The sequence below is a fragment of the Mobula birostris genome, chromosome 3 (genome assembly GCF_030028105.1).
Source record: "Mobula birostris isolate sMobBir1 chromosome 3, sMobBir1.hap1, whole genome shotgun sequence".
In the NCBI taxonomy this organism is placed as follows: Eukaryota; Metazoa; Chordata; class Chondrichthyes; order Myliobatiformes; family Myliobatidae; genus Mobula; species Mobula birostris.
This window is the reverse complement of record NC_092372.1, coordinates 53,058,807-53,078,668: the sequence shown is the minus strand read 5'-3', so window position 1 is coordinate 53,078,668 and position 19,862 is coordinate 53,058,807. Positions and strand designations below refer to the sequence as shown.

The 19,862-nt window shown below is 38.6% G+C and overlaps 1 protein-coding gene across 6 annotated transcripts in view; it reads left to right on the top strand.

The window, feature by feature from the left end:
• pcm1 (pericentriolar material 1) overlaps positions 1–19,862 on the top strand; it is a 99,907-nt gene that overhangs the window by 58,789 nt on the left and 21,256 nt on the right. For 4 of the 6 annotated variants that reach the window (XM_072252634.1, XM_072252635.1, XM_072252633.1 and 1 more), the window contains 8 exons: positions 2,119–2,296; positions 9,438–9,793; positions 10,693–10,854; positions 14,319–14,375; positions 15,451–15,623; positions 15,701–15,835; positions 18,432–18,573; positions 19,534–19,656. In XM_072252634.1, coding sequence (XP_072108735.1) covers positions 2,119–2,296; positions 9,438–9,793; positions 10,693–10,854; positions 14,319–14,375; positions 15,451–15,623; positions 15,701–15,835; positions 18,432–18,573; positions 19,534–19,656 — 1,326 coding nt within the window. The remainder of the gene's footprint in view (positions 1–2,118; positions 2,297–9,437; positions 9,794–10,692; positions 10,855–14,318; positions 14,376–15,450; positions 15,624–15,700; positions 15,836–18,431; positions 18,574–19,533; positions 19,657–19,862) is intronic. The other 2 variants (XM_072252631.1, XM_072252632.1) reach the window with 2 other exon arrangements.

Below are 19,862 nucleotides of genomic sequence, written 5' to 3'. Positions count from 1 at the left end.
AACTTAATAACCAACCCTTCTACTTCCTCATCCAAGTCCTTTATAAAAATCACAAAGAGCAGGGGTCCCAGAACAGATATCTGTGAACATCAATGGTCATCGATCTCCAGAGTACGCTTCATCTACTATCACCCTCTTCCTTCTGTGGTCAGGCCAATTCTGATCAACACAGCCAAGTTTCCCTGGATCCCATGCCTCCTGACTTTCCATATGAGCCTACCATAGGGAACATTGTCAAATGCCTTACTAAAATCCATATACACCACATCCACTGCTCTACTTTAACCCTTGAAGAATTTATTCAGGCTCATGAGGCACCACCTGCCTCATGTCGACTATCCCTAGTCAGACTATGCTTCTGCAAATGCTTGTCAATCCTGCCTCTCCAAATCTTCTCCAATAGTTTTCCCACCACTGAAGTAAGACTCACTGGTCTATAGTTCCCTAGGTTATCACTATTATCAATCTTGAGCAAAGGAATAACATTTGCCACCCTCCATCTTCTGGTATTACTCCTGTGGCCAGTGAGGATGCACAGATCATCTTCACTGGTGCAACAGTCTCTTCCCTCACGTCCTGTAGTAAACTGGTACATTTCTCATCTAGTTTAAGGACTGATCTATTGCTTTTCAGAAGTTCCAGCACATCTTGTTTCTTAATGTCGACATGTACCAGCCTGTTATACATTGTCCTCAAGGTACCTGTCACAGGTGAATACTGAGGCAATTTGTTCATTAAGGACCTTCTCTACCTCCTCCCACTCCAGGCATATGTTCCCTCTTTTATCCCTGATCTGTCCTACACCCTCTCTAGTCATCCTCCTGTTCTTTGCATATAGGTATAATGCCTTGGGGTTTTCCTTAATCCTCCTCACCAAGGCCGCCTCATGACCCCTACTAGCTCTCTTTAAGTCCATTCTTCAGCCCCTTTCTGGCTACTTTGTAAACTCTCCAAAGCATCATCTGATTCTTGCCTCCTAAGGTATGTTCTTTCTTCCCCTTTACTGGATGCTTGATGTATTTTGTTAACCATGGTTCCCTCCACCTACCATCCTTTCCCTGTCTCACCTGGAGAAACTTATCCAAAACCTCATGCAAATACTCCCTAAGTAGCCTCCGCATTTCCGTTGTGCATTTCCCGGTTTACGCTCTCAGTTTCCTGCCTAATAGCCTTCCCCTCATTAAATACTTTACCATACCATCTGCTCCCTATCCCTGTCTAAAGATCTAAAGATCAGGGAGTTATGGTCACTTCCTCTGAAACGTCCAGCATTGAAATGAGAGATCCGTCACCTGACCAGGTTCATTGTCTACTATTAGACCTCAATAGAATGATTGTTCCTTTCCTGTTTATGATTTCCACCCATACTGATTCAGTAGCGAATCCCTCCATGGCGTCCTCTCTTTTCAGCAGTTGTGATACTATCCCTGATTAGCAATGCCACTCGCCCCACCTCTTCTATCTCCCTCCCTGCCCCTTTTGAAATACCTAAACTCTGGAATATCCAGCCGCCATTCCTGCCTTTGTGACAGAGAAGTATCCATAATGGCCACAATGTTGTAGTTCCATCTATTGATCTATGTTTTTAAGTTCATCACCCTTGTTCCTGATATGATTTGCATTAAAATAGACACGTGTCAACACATCTGACTATGCCCTATTTATTGCTTATCCTTTCACACAGTCTCTCTACGTCCCGAATCTTATCTTTACATCAACTGCCCCACCTAACATTATTTCCATGATTTGAGAAGCTGACCTCTCCCGCAATGCCTGCTGCTTCATTCCTTAGAGGAGACCTAAGTGGATTCTAGCATAGAGAACTCTTCCCTGCATGAATCTGTCTTTTATCAAATTATTTAGTTGTGGCAGTGAGTTTCTCTCTCATTTCAAAGATCCCTAATCTTTTCAACCACCTGTCCCCCAGTGCTCTTAATAGTCAAAGCACAATTAATTCAAGAAAATAATGGGGTGAGTCTAGCTGTTTCTAACAAACTAGCAGAGTAAAAAGTGAGCAAAGTAGTCAAAAAAAACGTTATTTTCTATTTTCTATTACTCACCTTGTGACGACATTATAGTTAAGTTCTCAATAATAAATCTATCCTTTGTTTCAAACAGGTTTTAATGTTAATCCAATATTCCCTCCTGGGTTTAGTGATATTTCACAAAATGTCAGTGCCCAAAGTGGTGATCAGCAGCCACTTGTAAATGAGAACAATGTCTCTGGAAAAACAGAGTATTTGGCTTTTCCAAAGCCGTTTGAAAGTAATTCTCCAAAATGCAGAGAGAATAAGTGGTATGTATTTGATTTCAGTCTGTTTCCACATATGGTAATAAAAATATTGTATTTTTACTTGGCGTAGAATGATATGGTTGAATTTCTTTTCCATAAATGTGTATGTTAGCTAAAGAAATATGCATATTTCGGGAAGTAGCTCAATCTGAGGACATCCTTCAAGAAAAGCACCAAAGCCATAGGCCTTTCATGAAACTGAGCAAGAAATATTGCTTTCCTTCCACTGGCATTCCATCATAGAGAATAGAGAGTGGGAATTGTGCATTGAGAAAAGGATTGTTATCTACAGGGAGAGGATTCTGAGGGTGGAGATGGTTAGGGAGAGAGTTGAGGGGCAATAAGGGCATAGACACGGCTGAGATGGGAATTTGGAGTGGTAAGAATAAGAATAAAAATTAGAGCTTTCCTTGATGTTGAATGCATAAAATTCACCAGTAGTAGCTCGGGCCTGTTGCATCTTAAATGAGTCAAAGTAGATTTTAATCTTCTAGTTAAGACATGCATCTGTGTCCTAGATGCCATTCAAATAAAGTCAAATAAGCGTTCTGCAGATTCCCAGCATGTGTGGAGGATCCAGGTCAAACCTCTGCAAATGCATACCATATGTGATTAGGTTTTTGATGAATCTTTGAATGAGGGAGATGGAGGAGGAGTATAAGGATGTTGTACTGTGCAATAGAATTTATACGTCAGTGATTTTTAAAAAAGTTTTATATTTTTAATAATTGTGTAAGTTGTGTCTGTTGGCCGTTCGTACATGAGCGATGGTTCAAAACAACAGCATGAATAGTGTCAAATTGTAGTATTATGGAGATTGTAGAATTATATTCCCTCTTGTGCAGACTTTAATTACCTCCTTTGAACTTTTTTGTTATGTTCAGCTGCTTATGAGCTATAGCATTTAGGTTCTCTGCCTGAAACAGCAATTGTCTGTTTATTTATATAGATGCTGTCTGACCTGCTGAGTTCCTCCCTTGGTTCAGTCTCTTCCCACTTACATCCATGACACTTCACATAGAAACCATAGAAAAACTACAGCACAGAAACAGGCCTTTTGGCCCTTCTTGGCTGTGCTGAACTATTTTCTGCCTAGTCCCACTGACCTGCACAAGGACCATATCCCTCCATACACCTCCCATCCATGTATCTGTCCAATTTATTCTTAAATGTTAAAAAAGAACCCGCATTGACCACCTCGTCTGGCAGCTCATTCCATACTCCCACTACTCTCTGTGTGAAGAAGCCCCCCCCTAATGTTTCCTTTAAACTTTTCCCCCCTCACCCTTAACCCATGTCCTCTGGTTTTTTTCTCCCCTTGCCTCAGTGGAAAAAGCCTGCTTGCATTCACTCTATCTATACCCATCATAATTTTATATACCTCTATCAAATCTCCCCTCATTCTTCTACGCTCCAGGGAATAAAGTTCTAACCTATTCAACCTTTCTCTGTAACTGAGTTTCTCAAGTCCCGGCAACATCCTTGTAAACCTTCTCTGCACTCTTTCAACCTTATTAATATCCTTCCTGTAATTTGGTGACCAAAACTGAACACAATACTCCAGATTTGGCCTCACCAATGCCTTATACAACCTCATCATAACATTCCAGCTCTTATACTCAATACTTTGATTAATAAAGGCCAATGTACCAAAAGCTCTCTTTACGACCCTATCTACTTGTGACGCCACTTTTAGGGAATTTTGTATTTGTATTCCCAGATCCCTCTGTTCTACTGCGCTCCTCAGTGCCTTACCATTTACCCTGTATGTTCTACCTTGGTTTGTCCTTCCAAAGTGCAATACCTCACACTTGTCTGTATTAAACTCCGTCTGCCATTTTTCAGCCCATTTTTCCAGCTGGTCCAAGTCCCTCTGCAGGCTCTGAAAACATTCCTCACTGTCCACTACACCTCCAATCTTTGTATCATTAGCAAATTTTCTGATCCAATTTACCACATTATCATCCAGCTCATTGATATAGATGACAAATAACAATGGACCCAGCACTGATCCCTGTGGCACACCACTAGTCACAGGCCTCCACTCTGAGAAGCAATTCTCCACTACCACACTTTGGCTTCTTCCATTGAGCCAATGTCTAATCCAATTTACCACCTCTCCATGTATACCTATCGACTGAATTTTCCTAAATAACCTCCCATGTGGGACCTTGTCAAAGGCCTTACTGAAGTCCATGTAGACAATATCCACTGCCTTCCCTTCATCCACTTTCCTGGTAACCTCCTCAAAAAACTCCAGTAGATTGGTCAAATATGATCTACCACGCACAAAGCCATGTTGACTCTCCCTAATAAGTCCCTGTCTATCCAAATGCTTGTAGATTCTGTCTCTCAGTACTCCCTCCAATAACTTACCCACTACCGATATCAAATTTACCGGCCTATAATTTCCCGGATTACTTTTCGATCCTTTTTTAAACAAACGGAACAACATGAGCCACTCTCTAATCCTCCAGCACCTCACCCATAGACACCGACATTTTAAATATATCTGCCAGGGCCCCTACAATTTCAACACTAGTCTCCTTCAAGGTCCAAGGGAATACCCTGTCAGGTCCTGAGGATTTATCTACTTTAATTTGCCTCAAGATAGCAAGCACCTCTTCCTTTTCAATCTGTACAGTCTCCATGATCTCACTACTTGTTTCCCTTAATTCCATAGACTTCATGCCGGTTTCCTTAGTAAATACAGACGCAAAAAAACCATTTAAGATCTCCCCCATTTCTTTTGGTTCCGCACATAGCCGACAACTCTGATCTTCAAGAGGACCAATTTTATCCCTTACAATCCTTCTACTCTTAGTATACCTGTAAAAGTTCTTTGGATTATCCCTCACTTTGACTGCCAAGGCAACCTCATGGCTTCTTTTAGCCCTCCTGATTTCTTTCTTAACTATTTTCTTGCACTTTTTATGCTCCTCAAGCACCTTATTTACTCCCTGTTTCCTATACATGTCATACAACTCTCTTCTTCTTTATCAGAGTTGCAATATCCCTTGAGAACCAAGGTTCCTTATTCCTATTCACTTTGCCTTTAATCCTGACAGAAACATACAAGCTCTACACTCTCAAAATTTCTCCTTTGAAGGCTTCCCACTTACCGATCACATCCTTGCCAGAGAACAACCTGTCCCAATCCAGGCTTTTTAGATCCTTTCTCATTTCTTCAAATGTGGCCTTCTTCCAGTTCAGAACCTCAGCCCTAGGACTAGATCTATCTTTGTCCATGATCAAGTTGAAACTAATGGCGTTATGATCACTGTAACAAAAGTGCTCCCCTACACACACTTCTGTCACTTGCCCTAATTCGTTTCCTAACAGGAGATCCAATATTGCATCCCCTCTACTTGGTACCTCTATATATTGATTTAGAAAACTTTCCTGAACACATCAACACATGCTATTGATCTCCTCAGTAACTTTCAATTCTCTGTCCCTGACTGCCTCATTTTCACCATGGCTGTACACATATCCCCGATCAAGAAGGCTTTAAAGCTTTCTGCTTCTTCCTCAACAAAAGACCCAACCAGTTCCCCTCCACCACCACCTTCCTACGTCTGACAGAACTGGTTCTCACCCTCAACAATTTCTCCTTCAGCGCCTCCCACTTTCTCCAAACTCAAGGGGTAGCAGTGGCTACACGCATGGGGCCCAGCTATGTTTGCCTTTTCGTGGGCTATGTGGAACTGTCCACATTCCAGGCCTTCCCTGGTAATGATCCCCAACTTTTTCTGTTCTACATGGCCAGCTACGTTGGTGCTGCTTCATGCACCCATGCTAAGTTTGTCAATTTCATTAACTTTGCTTCCAACTCCACCCTACCCTTAAATTCACAAGGTCCATTTCTCACACCTCTGTCTTCTTTCTCAATCTCTCTGTCTCCATCTCTGGAGACAAACTGTCTACCAACATCTTTTATAAATCTGCTAATTCCCTCAGTCATCTTGACTATACCTCTTCTCACTCTTGTCTACAGTAAAAATGCCATTCCCTTTCTCAGATCATTCATCTTTGCCACATATGTTCCCAGGATGAGGCTTTCTCACCCTGGACTTCAGAGGTATCCTCATCCATCAAACATTCCTCATATGTTAACCCTTTCATTCCTGGGATCACTTATGAACCTCCTCTGGTCTTTCTCCAATGCCAGCACACCTTTTCTTAAATAACATGCCCAAAACTGCTCAAAATACTCCATGTTGTCTGACCAAAGCCTTGTAAAACTTGAACATTGCATCCTTGTTTTTATATTCTAGTCCCCTTGAAATGAATGTGAACATTGTATTTGCCTTCCTTACCACCAACTCAACATGCAAGTTAATCTTTAAAGAATCCTGCATGAGGACCCCAAAGTTCGTTTGCACCTCAGATTTTTTAATTTTCTCCCCGCTTAGAAAATAGTCTATGCCTTTATTTCTTTTGCCAATGAGCATGACCGTGCACTTCCCTACCCTATGTTCCATCTGCCACTTCTTTGCCTACTCCCCCAATTTGTCCAAATCCTTCTGCAGCTACCCTGCTTCCTCAACACTCCCTGCCCCACTGCCCATCTTTGTAACATCCACAAACTTGGCCCAAAAAACCATCAATTCCTTCATCCAAATCATTCACATATAACACACATATAATGTGAGAACCAGTCCCAACACTGACCCCTGCAGCATATTACTAGTCGTAGCTAACCAGAAAAGGTCCCCTTTATTGCGACTCTTTGCTTCCTGCCAGTTAGCCAATCTTCTGTTCATGCTGGTACCTATCCTGTAATACCATGGATTCTTATCTTGTTAAGCAACCTCATGTGTGGCACCTTGTCAAAGGCCTTCTGAAAATCCAAGTAAACATTCACTGACTCTCCTTTGTATATCCTGCCTGTTATTTGTTCAAGGAATTCCAACAGATTTGTTAAGCAATACTTCCCCTTGAGAAAATCGTGCTGACTTTGGCGTATTTTGTCATGTGCCTCCATGTACCCCGAACTTCATCCTTAATAATGGACTCCAACATCTTCCCAACCACAGAAGTTAGGTTAACTGGCTTATAATTTCTTCTGCCTCTCTCTGTTCATAATGAGTGGAGTGACATTTGCAATTCTTGAGTCCTCTGGAACCATTCCAGAATCTGGTGAGTCCTGCAAGATTATTACTAATGCCTCCATGTTCTCTTCAGTTGTGGCTTTCAGAAGCCTGGTGTGTAGTCCATCTGATTCAGGTTACTTAACTACCTTTTCAGCTTCCCAAGCACCTTCTCCTTAGCATTAGGAATGACTCTCACTCCTGGCCTCTGACACTCTCAACTTTCTGGTATTCTGCTAGTGTCTTCTACAGTGAAGACTGATGCAAAATACTTAAGATTGTCCACTATTTCTTTGTCACTCCCTCTCCAGTGACATTTTCCAGTGATGTGATATCCAGTGTGGTCTCTCTTTTACTCCTTATATAGCTGGAAAAGAAACACTTTATATTACTGGCTAAGCTTGCCTTCATGCATCATCATTTCTCTTGCCTTCTGTTGTTTTTAAAATCTTCCCAATCCTCTACTTTATCACTAGTTTTTGTAATATTATATGCCCTCTCTTTTGTTTTTATGCTGTCTTTGACTTCCCTTGTCAGCCATGGTTGCATCATCCTCCCTTTAGAATTTTTTCTGCACCTTCTGAATTTCCCCTAGAAACACCAGCCATTCTTGTTCTGCTGTCATCCTTGCTAGTGTTCCCTTCCAATCAGTTTTGGCCAGCTCCTCTCCCATGCCTCTGTAATTCCCTTTACTCCACTGTAATAGTGATACGTTGAGTTTATCTTCTCCTTCTCAAGCTGCAGGGGGAATTCTATCCTATTATGATCACTGTCTCCAACGGGTTCCTTTACCTTGATCTCCCTAATTCTAATTCCCGTTGTAAATTGTAGCCCAGATCCTGGCTACTGTTCAGAGGCCTGTATATAATTCTCATCAGGGTCTTTTTGCCTTTATAGTTTCTTAACACTACCCACAAGGATTCTATATCTTCTGTCACCTCTTTATAAGGATTTGATTTCATTTTTTACCAACAGACCCACCCCTTCCCCTCCTTTTGATACAATGTGTATCCTTGGATGTTAAGCTCTCAACTGTGATCTTCTTTAAGCCACAGCACGGAGATGCCCACAACATCATACATGTCAATCTAACTGCGCTATAAGATAATCTACTGTATTCCTTGTGCTGCGTGCATTCAAATATAGTATCTTCAGTCCTGTATTCGTTGCCCTTTTTGATTTTGACCCCCTGTACAGCTTAACTCATCCCACTGACTGCAATTTTGCCTTGTCATTTGCCCGTCCTTTCTCATAGTCTCACTAGACATTCATTTAGTTATATATCTTAAAATTATTATGTTTGAATCTACATTCCCTGCTTTGCATGAAATTCGTGGCTTTGTCTCATTAATCTTCTAGAGGGAAGAAGATGGGGCAAAGGCTAATTGTGGGGATTTATTGATGGGGTCTCTTGGGCAGGAGAGAAGATGGTTGCATAGCACAAAGATTTGATGAAAAGAGTAGACTGATTTGTCTGAATCAAGATAACTGAGTAGATTGGAGTGTTTGTGGAGGAAATTGTGAACCAAGTCTGACATTTGGAGCTGAGTAGTTCTGGTTTTATAATAGATAAAGAGTTTACTGTGAGTAAGTAGCACTTGATTGCAATGCTAATAGCACCTTGTAACACTTCAGTTTTGCAGTGATTGGGATCTTGAGGACTTGTTAGAGACCAGTTCTTTCTCAAACTATCAATATATAGATGAAGTCTTGCAAATTGTGGCCAAGGGCTGGGACATGAGATAAGTACCTAATGTGTACATAGTGTCAGGAATAGACATGGTGGGGTTTGAAGGCCTACTCATTTGCTGTATGACTCTGACTGTAGATTAATCATGTTATTATCAATGGGACAACAGGGTTGAATTGTCAATGACTGTTCCAAATTCGTGTATTCTTATAATTCATCCCATTTGTGCATTTTGACCTACCTTTATTTGTGAACATTAATTTGAGATCATAGAGGTAATACATGTTTCAGATTTAACAATTAAAAGTAATTTTTCACTTAACCTATCAGTTGCAAAAACTTAATTGCTTTTGTTTTGAAGTAGGATCGAGAAACAGGCTGATGATGGAAGACAGCAGAGTGAAATGCTATGGTTGAATGATACAAAAGATGGATTGAGACAATCACCCAGACAAGGGCAGCCACCCACTTCTCTACCACAAATAAATGTAAACAACCCAAAGCAACAGGCTCCAGGGGAAAATAGGAAGAATTTTGAAGAAGAATCCTTGGAAAGTTTTAGTAGTATGCCAGATGCTGTTGATCCTACAACTGTAACAAAAACATTTAAATCCAGAAAAGCCTGTGCACAGGCCAATCTAGCTTCAAAAGACAAAACTCCAAAATCAAAAATTAAAAAGGCCTTTTATCAGAAGAACCATTGGGAAATAGGCGAAGGTATTATGCTGTTGATTGATTGGTGGGATTCACTGTTTGTTGTTTGTAGTAGAGGAATATCCTTTCCTGAATTTTGCAGTAGGAAATCTGTAATATGCTTTAGACTTGGTCTGGCCTTGGCAGAATCCAATCTCATATACATGTTAAAATAGAATAACTGATTCAAAGATGAATTGCATTTTTACTTTTTGACTTTTGAGGAAATTCTTTTGGTTCTTTTCAATGTGTTCAAATCACAGGGCTAATTTTTGTGCCAGTTTACTTTATTGCTCCTCTTTATACATTAGAAATTGATCTCATTTGAACAATGCTAATCTAGTAAAGTGGAGCAAACAAACATTGTTTGTATTGGTGTTAATTCTTTTTCATAATAATAAAACGGCTCAAATCCCAGCAAAGCTATTTTAGCAAAATTGTGCTTAATTTCCAGTGTTCAGTTTAAAACCAGTCTTAAGTTTTAGTGAGCACTAAAGGATGGATGAATTGAGTGAATTAAGAACAAAATTGTTTTCTGTGTCAACTGCATTTTATACAACTTTGTATAAAATGCCCTTTGTATAACTTGTGCCAGTTCTAAAGGGCTAATATTTTAAATACTTAAGCTAGTTATTATTTTTCTCTTTGTCATAGTTGTGGAAAGATGCAGAATGGAAACAAACCCTTCAGCCCATCAAGTCTACAATGACCATCAAACACCCATTTTACATTCAGCTTTCTCCCCACCTTCCCCGCCCCCCACATACTGAGGGCAGTATATCGTAGGATGTGGAATAAAATGGGAGCACCAGGGGAAAACTCACAACTTCTTTTGAAATGCTACATTGCAAGACTTTGTGGGAAAATTGTTTTTTTGTTTTTTTCCTGGTTTTTCATTGTTAAATGTATTCCTCTTCTATTAGGTTTTGAATCTGCGAGCATTTCCAGTGCTAGTGAGTGTTGTAGAGAAAAAGTCTGCCACGCCACACAGACAGAAGAGTTATTGAAACCTAGAACCTCCAGTACAACCAAAGATGAATTGCAAGAAAAGTCAATGCGAAAGAAATCAGATGATGGCTCCTCTGGTATGTTATTATGACAGGCCTTCTGGTGTCAGTTCATATTTCCTTTATCCATATTTCTAAAGATCCTATATAATTGTTTAAAATATTTGCTTGTATTAATCTGTAAAAATAAGTTTTATAACTACTGTAAAAACAGTCTCAATTGGAAAATGTTATGAAATTATTTCTACACTCAAAAATACAATTATTTTTGTAGCAATTCTACATGGTAATGTTCATGGTATTTTAAAACCAATAAGTTCCGTAACTGAAACCTTCACATTAGAAGGCAGTTTTTGGTGCAAAAACTATTTAACGGATGTTGATTTTAAAATGTTTATAAATTTAGTATAAGTTGATGGTTTATAAAAAATTTTTTTTCTCAAATTTTGTGATATAGGCATTAAAGTACTTTAGCACATTAAGTTACTGATTGTTGTTTCTGTGACCTTTTGCAAATACATAGCAGTATCTAAGTATATTTTTATTAGTTAAAGCTTTATTGTCATTGCTGAGGACACAGATTGCAGTGCTACTCCATTTGGTGCAAACTGTATGCTGGTAATTCAGTTACTAAAAAGCACAACGACTAAATTTAAAATAATGTCTGAGTTATTTAGAGTGTCATCGAAGTTGCAACTGAATTAAAAACAATCAACTCTAAATTGTGGCATTGTTCAATTGCATGGCAGTCCTGGGGTTGGGGGGAGCTGTATTTCAGTCTGGATGTCTGTGGAGAGATGCTTCCATATCTCCTGCCGTAGGGTAGGAGATTTCACAGGTAACTATTAGGGTGGGATGAGTCCATCATGATTTTGCAAGCTTGCCATAGACATCATGAGTTGTAGATGGTTTCCATAGCTGGTAGTTGTGTCCCAATGATGTACTGTGCAGTCAATCTTGTTGCAGCCAATGTACCATACTGTCATGGAGTAGGTACGTATGCTATCAATTACACATCAGTAAAGATTTTGGGACAGTTACTATAGGTGCGGCTGAGCCTTCCTCACTATCAAGGAGGTGCAAGAGAGCTACTCTGTGATGTTCACTCCCAAGAACTTAAAGCTGGAGACCCTTTCCACTGCTTCACCATTTATGAGTAGTGGAGCTTGTTCATACCTTTTTGGTATCTTGAAATCAATAATCATTTGTTTTTTTTTCAACGTTGTGTGAAAGGTTGTGGTTCTTGCACCATTCAGACAGTTTCTGCATCTCCTCTCTGTATGTTGTTTCATTGTTATTTGTAATTAATCCAATCACTGTGGTGTCGAAAGCAAATTTGGTGATGGAATTGGTGACATAGGCAGGGGCACAGTCATGAGTGTAAAGGAGTGAGCTCAGTACACATCCCTGTTGTTTACTAGTGTCCAGGGTCAGGGAGGTTGATGTGTACTTGTCTAGTCTGACTGTCTGGGTGTGATTGGTAAGAAAGTTCAGAATCCAGTTGCAAACTGATGTATTCAGTCCCTGTTTGTGTCGTTTACCTTGTTAGTGAGCATGGTGTTGAAAGCTGAAGTGTAGTCAATTTAAAAGGCATTCTGGCATAGGTGTCCTTATACTCCAGGTGTTCCAGTATGATGTGGAAAGTGATGGAGATGGCGTCTTCGGTTGATCTGTTTGCCTTATAGGCAAACTGGTGCTGGTCCAGAGTAGCAGGGATGGCATTCTTAATGTGGGACATAACCAGTCTCTCCAGGCACTTGGCGGCTATGGGGGTGAGTGTTACCACTCTGTAGCTGTTGAGGCACATTACCACTAGCTGCTTTGGGATTGGTATGAGGGTTGGTGTTTTGAAGCATGCAGAGACCACAGCAAGGGATGGATAGAAGTTATAGATTTCAGTAAAAACATCTGCCAGCTGGTCAGTGCAGTCCTTGAAGACCCTCATGTATATGCCGTTTGGTCCAGCTGCTCTGCATGTGTTGATACTGTGGAGAGTACGTTTCACCTCGTGTGCTCAGTTTCAGTGCTGTGACCTCCTCAGGTGTCAAGACTTCATTATTGTCCCTGTCAAAATGAGCAAAGAAGTTGTTTAGCTCCTCAGCTAGTGTGGCAGATAAATAGATATTTTTTTGATAGTCAGTGATGGACCTGATGTCTTCCCACATGCGTCAGGGGTTGCCATTTTTGAAGTGTGCCTCTATCTGTTGGAATTATAGGGCAGTACAGCACAGAAACTGGCTCTTAAGCTCTGCAGCAAGACCTGACAGCCTCTGCTCTCTTCTTAATTCTGGTGCTTTCTCACCACAAGCAATGTCTCATGCAACCTGAAGCTCTGCTGAAATTGTCATTTGAGTAATTCAAGTTGTGTAGCTCCAAAATTTCATGAAAGGAAACAAAAATGCCTCAATGAGAGAGTGTTTTAAATTTGCATAAGCTACTGTATCTTTAAATATGCATTGTGCATGCTCTGGATCACTTCTTAAAAACAAGCTAAATTTCTTGAGTAATTACAGCAGGTTGATTTTTCTGTTAAGTTGAAATGTAATTGATGAGTAGCTTTAGTCAGAATGTCATGTGTGTTAATGCTCATCAATAGAAACAGTTGATGGGATAAATGTTACATTTGTACTTCATTACAGATTTTATATTTCAATAATATGAAAGGGTATTAAAAAAAATCCAGCAATGTACATTATGTTCAAAATAGTCTCATCGCTGTTTTTAAAAATACATTGTTTTAAGTATGTAGACTCTACAGTTTGCTTTATCTCTTAGTGCAAATCCTCAATAAAACACTTCAGTGGAGTGTCTTACGCTTAAGTGATTAACGCTAAAAATGTGAACTTTGTATTTAAAAACGAGAATAAAGATCACAGTCACTTTTAGGGGAATTCTGTGAGCTCAGACTTAAAATGTGCAAAAGGCAAGGTGGATTAAATGTTAGCAGTTGTTCCTGTCTGTCATTAGCAATCTCTTTGTACAAAAAGTCCATTCTGTTCATATCTGGCTGACTGAAAAATGTCTTCTTACTGAATTCTGCACTTCAACAAAGATGGGAAGAAAGATATAAGGAATGTTGCATTTCATTTCATCCTCTTTACACTAAGAAGTATATCTAACTAATTTGAAATATTTTGGCAAGTTTCAAATTTAAGTGTCTTAAAAGTGGCATCTTAATTCATAATTCGCATATGGAATTGAAGAAAATGGGTACTTTGAGGTGTGAGAATGGGCTTAGCTTAAAAATTACTTGGTAGTTTATACTTGGGTAGGAAATATGTATTACCAACAGTGCACTTGGACAATGTTCTGTAATGAATGTTTAAAGACTATTATTTAAAAGCTCTTTTCTGTTGCTGCATAATTTTCAAAATGAATAGTCAAGCTTCATTTAATTTTGTGTGTGCATGTAATGTTTCTAATTTTCTTTTGCTTAGGGTTTATTTTGCACTCTTGATCCCTTTTCTGTATTGCAATAATTTTTCCAATAAGTACATGGTGTTTAGTACAAATTACTACCTGTATGTCCCCCTTTCCTACAGCACATGCTAGGGGAGCACTGTTCGAATCTAACAGAAATGCATGCAGTGAAGCACCAGGTAATTTACCTTTTAAGCAAATAACTGAAGAAAGTAGCTGCTTTAGGTTGTGGTCTGTTCTGTTTTCCTTTAGTTACGTTGCTTGTAATAAATGTGTTCAATAGTAAATGAAGTTCCACCTCACACGGAAGTACTATTTTTTCTATGACTAGCAGCTGCATCAAACCATTTTTAAACTTGAGGCTTGATTAAATAGGCTTCTAATTTTGTTTGAGTTGTTTAAGTAACAGAATTAGCAGGGAATTCCATAGATTTTTGATATTAATGCTTATTCTACTAAAAAAAATTTAACTTGTTCCTGACATAAGGATGTCATTAACATTAGTGCTCATCCCTATTTATCCTAGAAGATGGTAATGAGCCACCGCCTTGAGTCTGTGTGGTGTACCACTCTCCTTGATTTTGACTCTGTCACAACTACGGTAGATTTCCCAAATTAAGATGGTATATGACCTGTGGTAATTTGGCCTAGTTGTTCCCTGCATCTCCTGCCTTTGTCATTCTGAATGTTTAATACATAGGGCACTATAAATAACACTGTGCAAGTGCTTACTAGATGTTGAAATATATTCAGCTGATATCTTCAGGTTACTAAGTTGTTTAAAGGTGGGCACCTTCTCTTTTGCTAAATATCAAGACCACTGGTGTTCATTCATATTGCTAATGATTGTATGTTTAACCAGGAGCTGAGTTTTTTTTAGGAGCAAAACTGATATTGGTCTTGTGTAATTAATTGGTAGCAACAATTTGATGTGAAGTACACAAAGTAAAACTGATTTGAAAGATCTGTTGCAATAATGGAGTATGGCAGATGGGGAAAATGCTGAAATTAAAATATCTGTAAAACTTAGCAAAGCATGTAAAATTTGATGAACTGATAACAGTTCCAAGGAACGATCATTGATGTGAAAATATTAATCTGGTTAATTTGTTTTGAAGGTTTAAAATATCAAACTTTTAATGTGGAAATCAGTTACTGAGTAAAATTAAGATCAACAATTTTTTGAATAATAATTCCCTAATTTGTCATTTTTTCCTAATTCAGTGAAATTTTGATTTTTTTTTTCTGTTGTAGAAACTAGTAGTGACTTTTCACTTTTTGAAGCTCTACGTGATAATATATATTCTGAAGTGGCAACTTTAATTTCCCAGAATGAATCAAGACCCCATTTTCTCATTGAACTGTTCCATGAACTTCAGTTGCTTAATACTGATTATCTTCGGCAGCGGGCTCTTTATGTCTTACAGGTACAGTATATTTAAATAATGAATCCTACGTTATTATTGTAATACTTCATTCTTTCTAAAAAGTTGTTTCGTTCTAGGATATAGTAACACAACATCTTTCAGAGAAGAGATGCAAAGGAGGAGGACATACTTTATCCCAGAGTTCACCCATATGGATGACATGCAATTCAGAACTGACTCCTAGCGAAAGTTTGGCTACAAGTGATGATGAGGTTTGTGAAGATGTCTTGAACCAGCATTGCCAAGTTTGATCGAGTTAAATAAGGTGATATGATTTAGGTTTTGAAATGAGTCTTTTTGAATTCAACATTAGGATTTGGGAATCCAGCACTAAAATAAATCATAGTGCATTTTTTTTCTTGGTTTTCCTTGGGTGCTCAGAAGTGTTTTTATTGAAATTTAAATTTGTTTCACATTGCTGGTTATGTAACAAAATTAGGAGCAAAGAAGAAAAATCAGCATATTAGATTTACTTTATCAAAAATCATATGCAATTTGTAATTTAAGCAAAAAATAATGAGTTTTGCTACTTCCTAATCAATAGGTTTTAACACTTACTGAAAACACCCAAAAGTACCTGTAATATTTTATTTTCCGTCATGAAAAAGTTAACAGCTCTGCTGTTATGGGTGAAATCTTAATATTTTGGTCAATCAATCGTATTGAAAAAATAAAACAGCTTCCCTTGCTGCTTCTGTCTCCAAGTTCCACTCCACAGAAAAGTAAATGCTTTAGAATCAGAATGAGAATTCTTACTCAGAACACCCGGCTAATACAAGGCTAATGTGAATACCAGAAATACACAAAAGTCTGCATTAGTTTTCTGTATAAATTACTTTTATGCTGAGTTTAAGATTTGTGTCACTGATCTTGGATCCTTGTGTATCGGACACATATAGATGATGACAGCCAAAAAATATAAGGTGATTAATTAATTGTTTTAAAGTGAAGATACTGCCATTGGTTTTCTTGCAAGTCTACTGTGGGGACTTTTTTAAGATGACAAAAATTCTACATATTTGCTTCCTGGTATCTTTGAACAATTATTGTCGGGCCATTTTAGTAAAATTATCTATGGGTTGCATTTAACAGTGCAAGAAAGCACCTTTGCTAGCAGTAAAAGCAAAGAACAATGTATATAGCTGCTTTTGTGCTTAGCCGCTGTGAACTGTGCTTTAGATTTTAGCTGACTGCTGCAAAGGACAACTTTTCAGCAGTTATGTGTTGGTGGAAAGGAGAAGGTTAGAAATGTTGAACTGAAACAAGAAATATTTCAGAGGATAAAATCAATTATGGTGGAGCACAAAACAGCAAGCCAAGTAATCAAGAGATGGGATTAGAGAGAGAAAATAATTTGAAGCAATAATGAGGGTACAATAATAATGTCTTCCATGTTAATAAATAATTCAAGATGCTTATTAGTGTTATTACGCAGAAAGTGAGAATTCTATGGTTTAGAACTCATTAATGCCCAATTGTTATTAGAGAAATACCTGAGCTTGATGCACATTTCCAATCTTCAGTTGAAGAAACACTATAATTTTCGTTTTTTTTTAATATTGCTGAAGGTAGGGGAATGGATATGGTTAAAGGTAGGTTTAAATATGTGGATGGGAATTTAGAGCTGTTATCAGATCAGTTAAGCAGAGAAGTGATGAGCATACAGAAATACAAGTTTAGCATAGTGACAATAGAATTTTTGGTGATTTTGTTTATGAAGGGTGAAAAGTTAAACTTACTGGGGAGCATTGGAATAGTTAAGTTTGTAGAAGCAGCTGCTTCACAGATGAAGATTTCATAGTAGGATTGTAAAGAATTGATATGATGTTGGAAAACAACAACATAAAAGCTATCAGCTGAAAACGAATGGGGGATAAAGAAAACTGAATGGAAGAAAACATGTGAACTGCAAGTAAAGGTAGCAACTAAAAATCAGTGAAAAAGGAACATGACTTTACCAGTGTGCTGCAGATAAATTGGATGCATTAAAGAAAGAAAACTTTGAATGTGTCATGATAGTCTAGCGTAGTCAGCAATACATAGCCTCTGCAGCAGGGAGGAATGAAAGGAAATCTATCGATAAGGAAAATGGAAATAAATTATTATAATATTCCAACAAAAGGCAAGAAATTAGGCAGAAAGAAAGGAATTTCTACATCTCCTTGAAAATCTGCTTCAGTGTCTGTATGGGGTGCCTTAGGACAGGGATTGGAGCAGAAAAGAAAAGTAAGTTTGCATTTCTGTCCTAAATTATTAAATGAACAGGTTTTGAAATTAGACGAAGGGTCTCAAACTGAAACCTTAATTCCTCATATCCTGAAGTCTGATATCTCCAGTCCTGATGCAAGTTCCCAACCTGAAACTTTGACCCTTTTATTATTATCTCCACAGAGGCTACTTGGCCTGCTGAATTCTTCCAGCAGTTTCTTCTGTGCTTCATGTATATGCAATCTTTTGTGTCTCCTGAATTGTTAATTCTGCTTGTCTTTCCACAGATTTTTCTTTTTCTATTTCCTTCCAACATCACTTGTTTTTATTGTGGACCTATAGTGTCTGCAGTTTTTGATTTTCTTAGCTCATAATCTATCTTTTACTTGGACAAATGCTGTAACCTACAGATATATGTATAGCAAAGTCTCAAGCATTCAGTTAAATTAACTATTTTGATCTGTTTTGATAATAGATGAGAGCAAATTTGTAGCCAAAACACAAAGGGATTATTCGTATCTTAAATAGGATGTACATAGTTTCAATTATTACATAATACCTGCACTTGAGAGATCTTTAATTTCTTCTTCAAATTTTTAGGAGATATGTGACAAGACTACTGAGCAACAACCTCTGGCAGGGATTCAGCAGAATGAAAATGTAGAGTACATTGAATCTTTCGATAATGCCAGTTCATTGTCTACTTCCTCTAATTTAGAGCCTTTTGCCAATGATGATCTAGGTAAACATTTTTTAACTGTTTGTATAAATTCACTACCATTCAATTTGTATTCTATCTTGATAAAATAACATATTTCAACGATTTCAGTGAGTTCAGCCCAGATAAGTGTGAGGTGGTTCATTTTGGTAGGTCAAATATGATGGCAGAATATAGCATTAATGGACAGACTCTTGGCAGTGTGGAGAATCAGAGGGATCTTGGGGTCCGAGTCCATAGGACACTCAAAGCTGCTACGCAGGTTGAATCTGTGGTTAAGAAGGCATACAGTGCATTGGCCTGCAACAATCGTGGGATTGAGTTTAAGAGCAGAGAGGTAATGTTGGAGCTATATAGGACCCTGGTCAGACCCCACTTGGAGTACTGTGCTCAATTCTAGTCGCCTCGCTATAGGAAGGCTGTGGAAACCATAGAAAGGGTGCAGAGGAGATTTACAAGGATATTGCCTGGATTGGGGAGCATGCCTTATGAGAATAGGTTGAGTGAGCTCAGCCTTTTCTCCTTGGAGCGACGGAGGATGAGAGGTGACTTGATAGAGGTGTACAAGATAATGAGAGGCATTGATCGTGTGGATAGTCAGAGGTTTTTCCCCAGGGCTGAAATGGCTAGCATGAGAGGGCGTAGTTTTAAGGTGCTTGGAAGTAGGTACAGAGGAGATGTCGGGGGTAAGTTTTTTACGCAGAGAGTGGTGAGTGCGTGGAATGGGCTGGCAGTGGTGGAGGCAGAAACGATAGGATCTTTTAAGAGACTCCTGGATGGCTACATGGAGCTTAGAAAAATAGAGGGCTATGGTTAAAAGCTAGGTAGTTCTAAGGTAGAGACGTGTTCAGCACAGCTTTGTGGGCTGAAGGGCCTGCATTGTGCTGTAGGTTTTCTGTGTCCAAAGTTCTATGATTTTTAATATATGCAGAGGCAGAAATGTTCACTTCCTCCTTTCTTATAATGTGCTTTTTATGCATGCAGGTAATACTGTCATACACCTAGACAAGGCCCTGTCCAGGATAAAGGAGTACGAATGTGTGAAATTTGAAGGTCAAAATAATCAAAATGCAGAAGTCTGCACCAATGCCATTGAATGTGCTGACGGTAATCTGGAAAGAATAAAATGATATCAAATGAAAAATATGCAGTCATTTATGCTCATTTTATCAATTAGTTGGGCATTTGGTAAATTACTAGACTTTAGTGGACTTGTTCAGTGAGTGAATGAAGAAACAATAACGTGTTTTATGTTGCAGAAAAGAGTAAGGGACAGGACTGCAGGGTGGTGGAGATTATGAAAAAGATGTTTG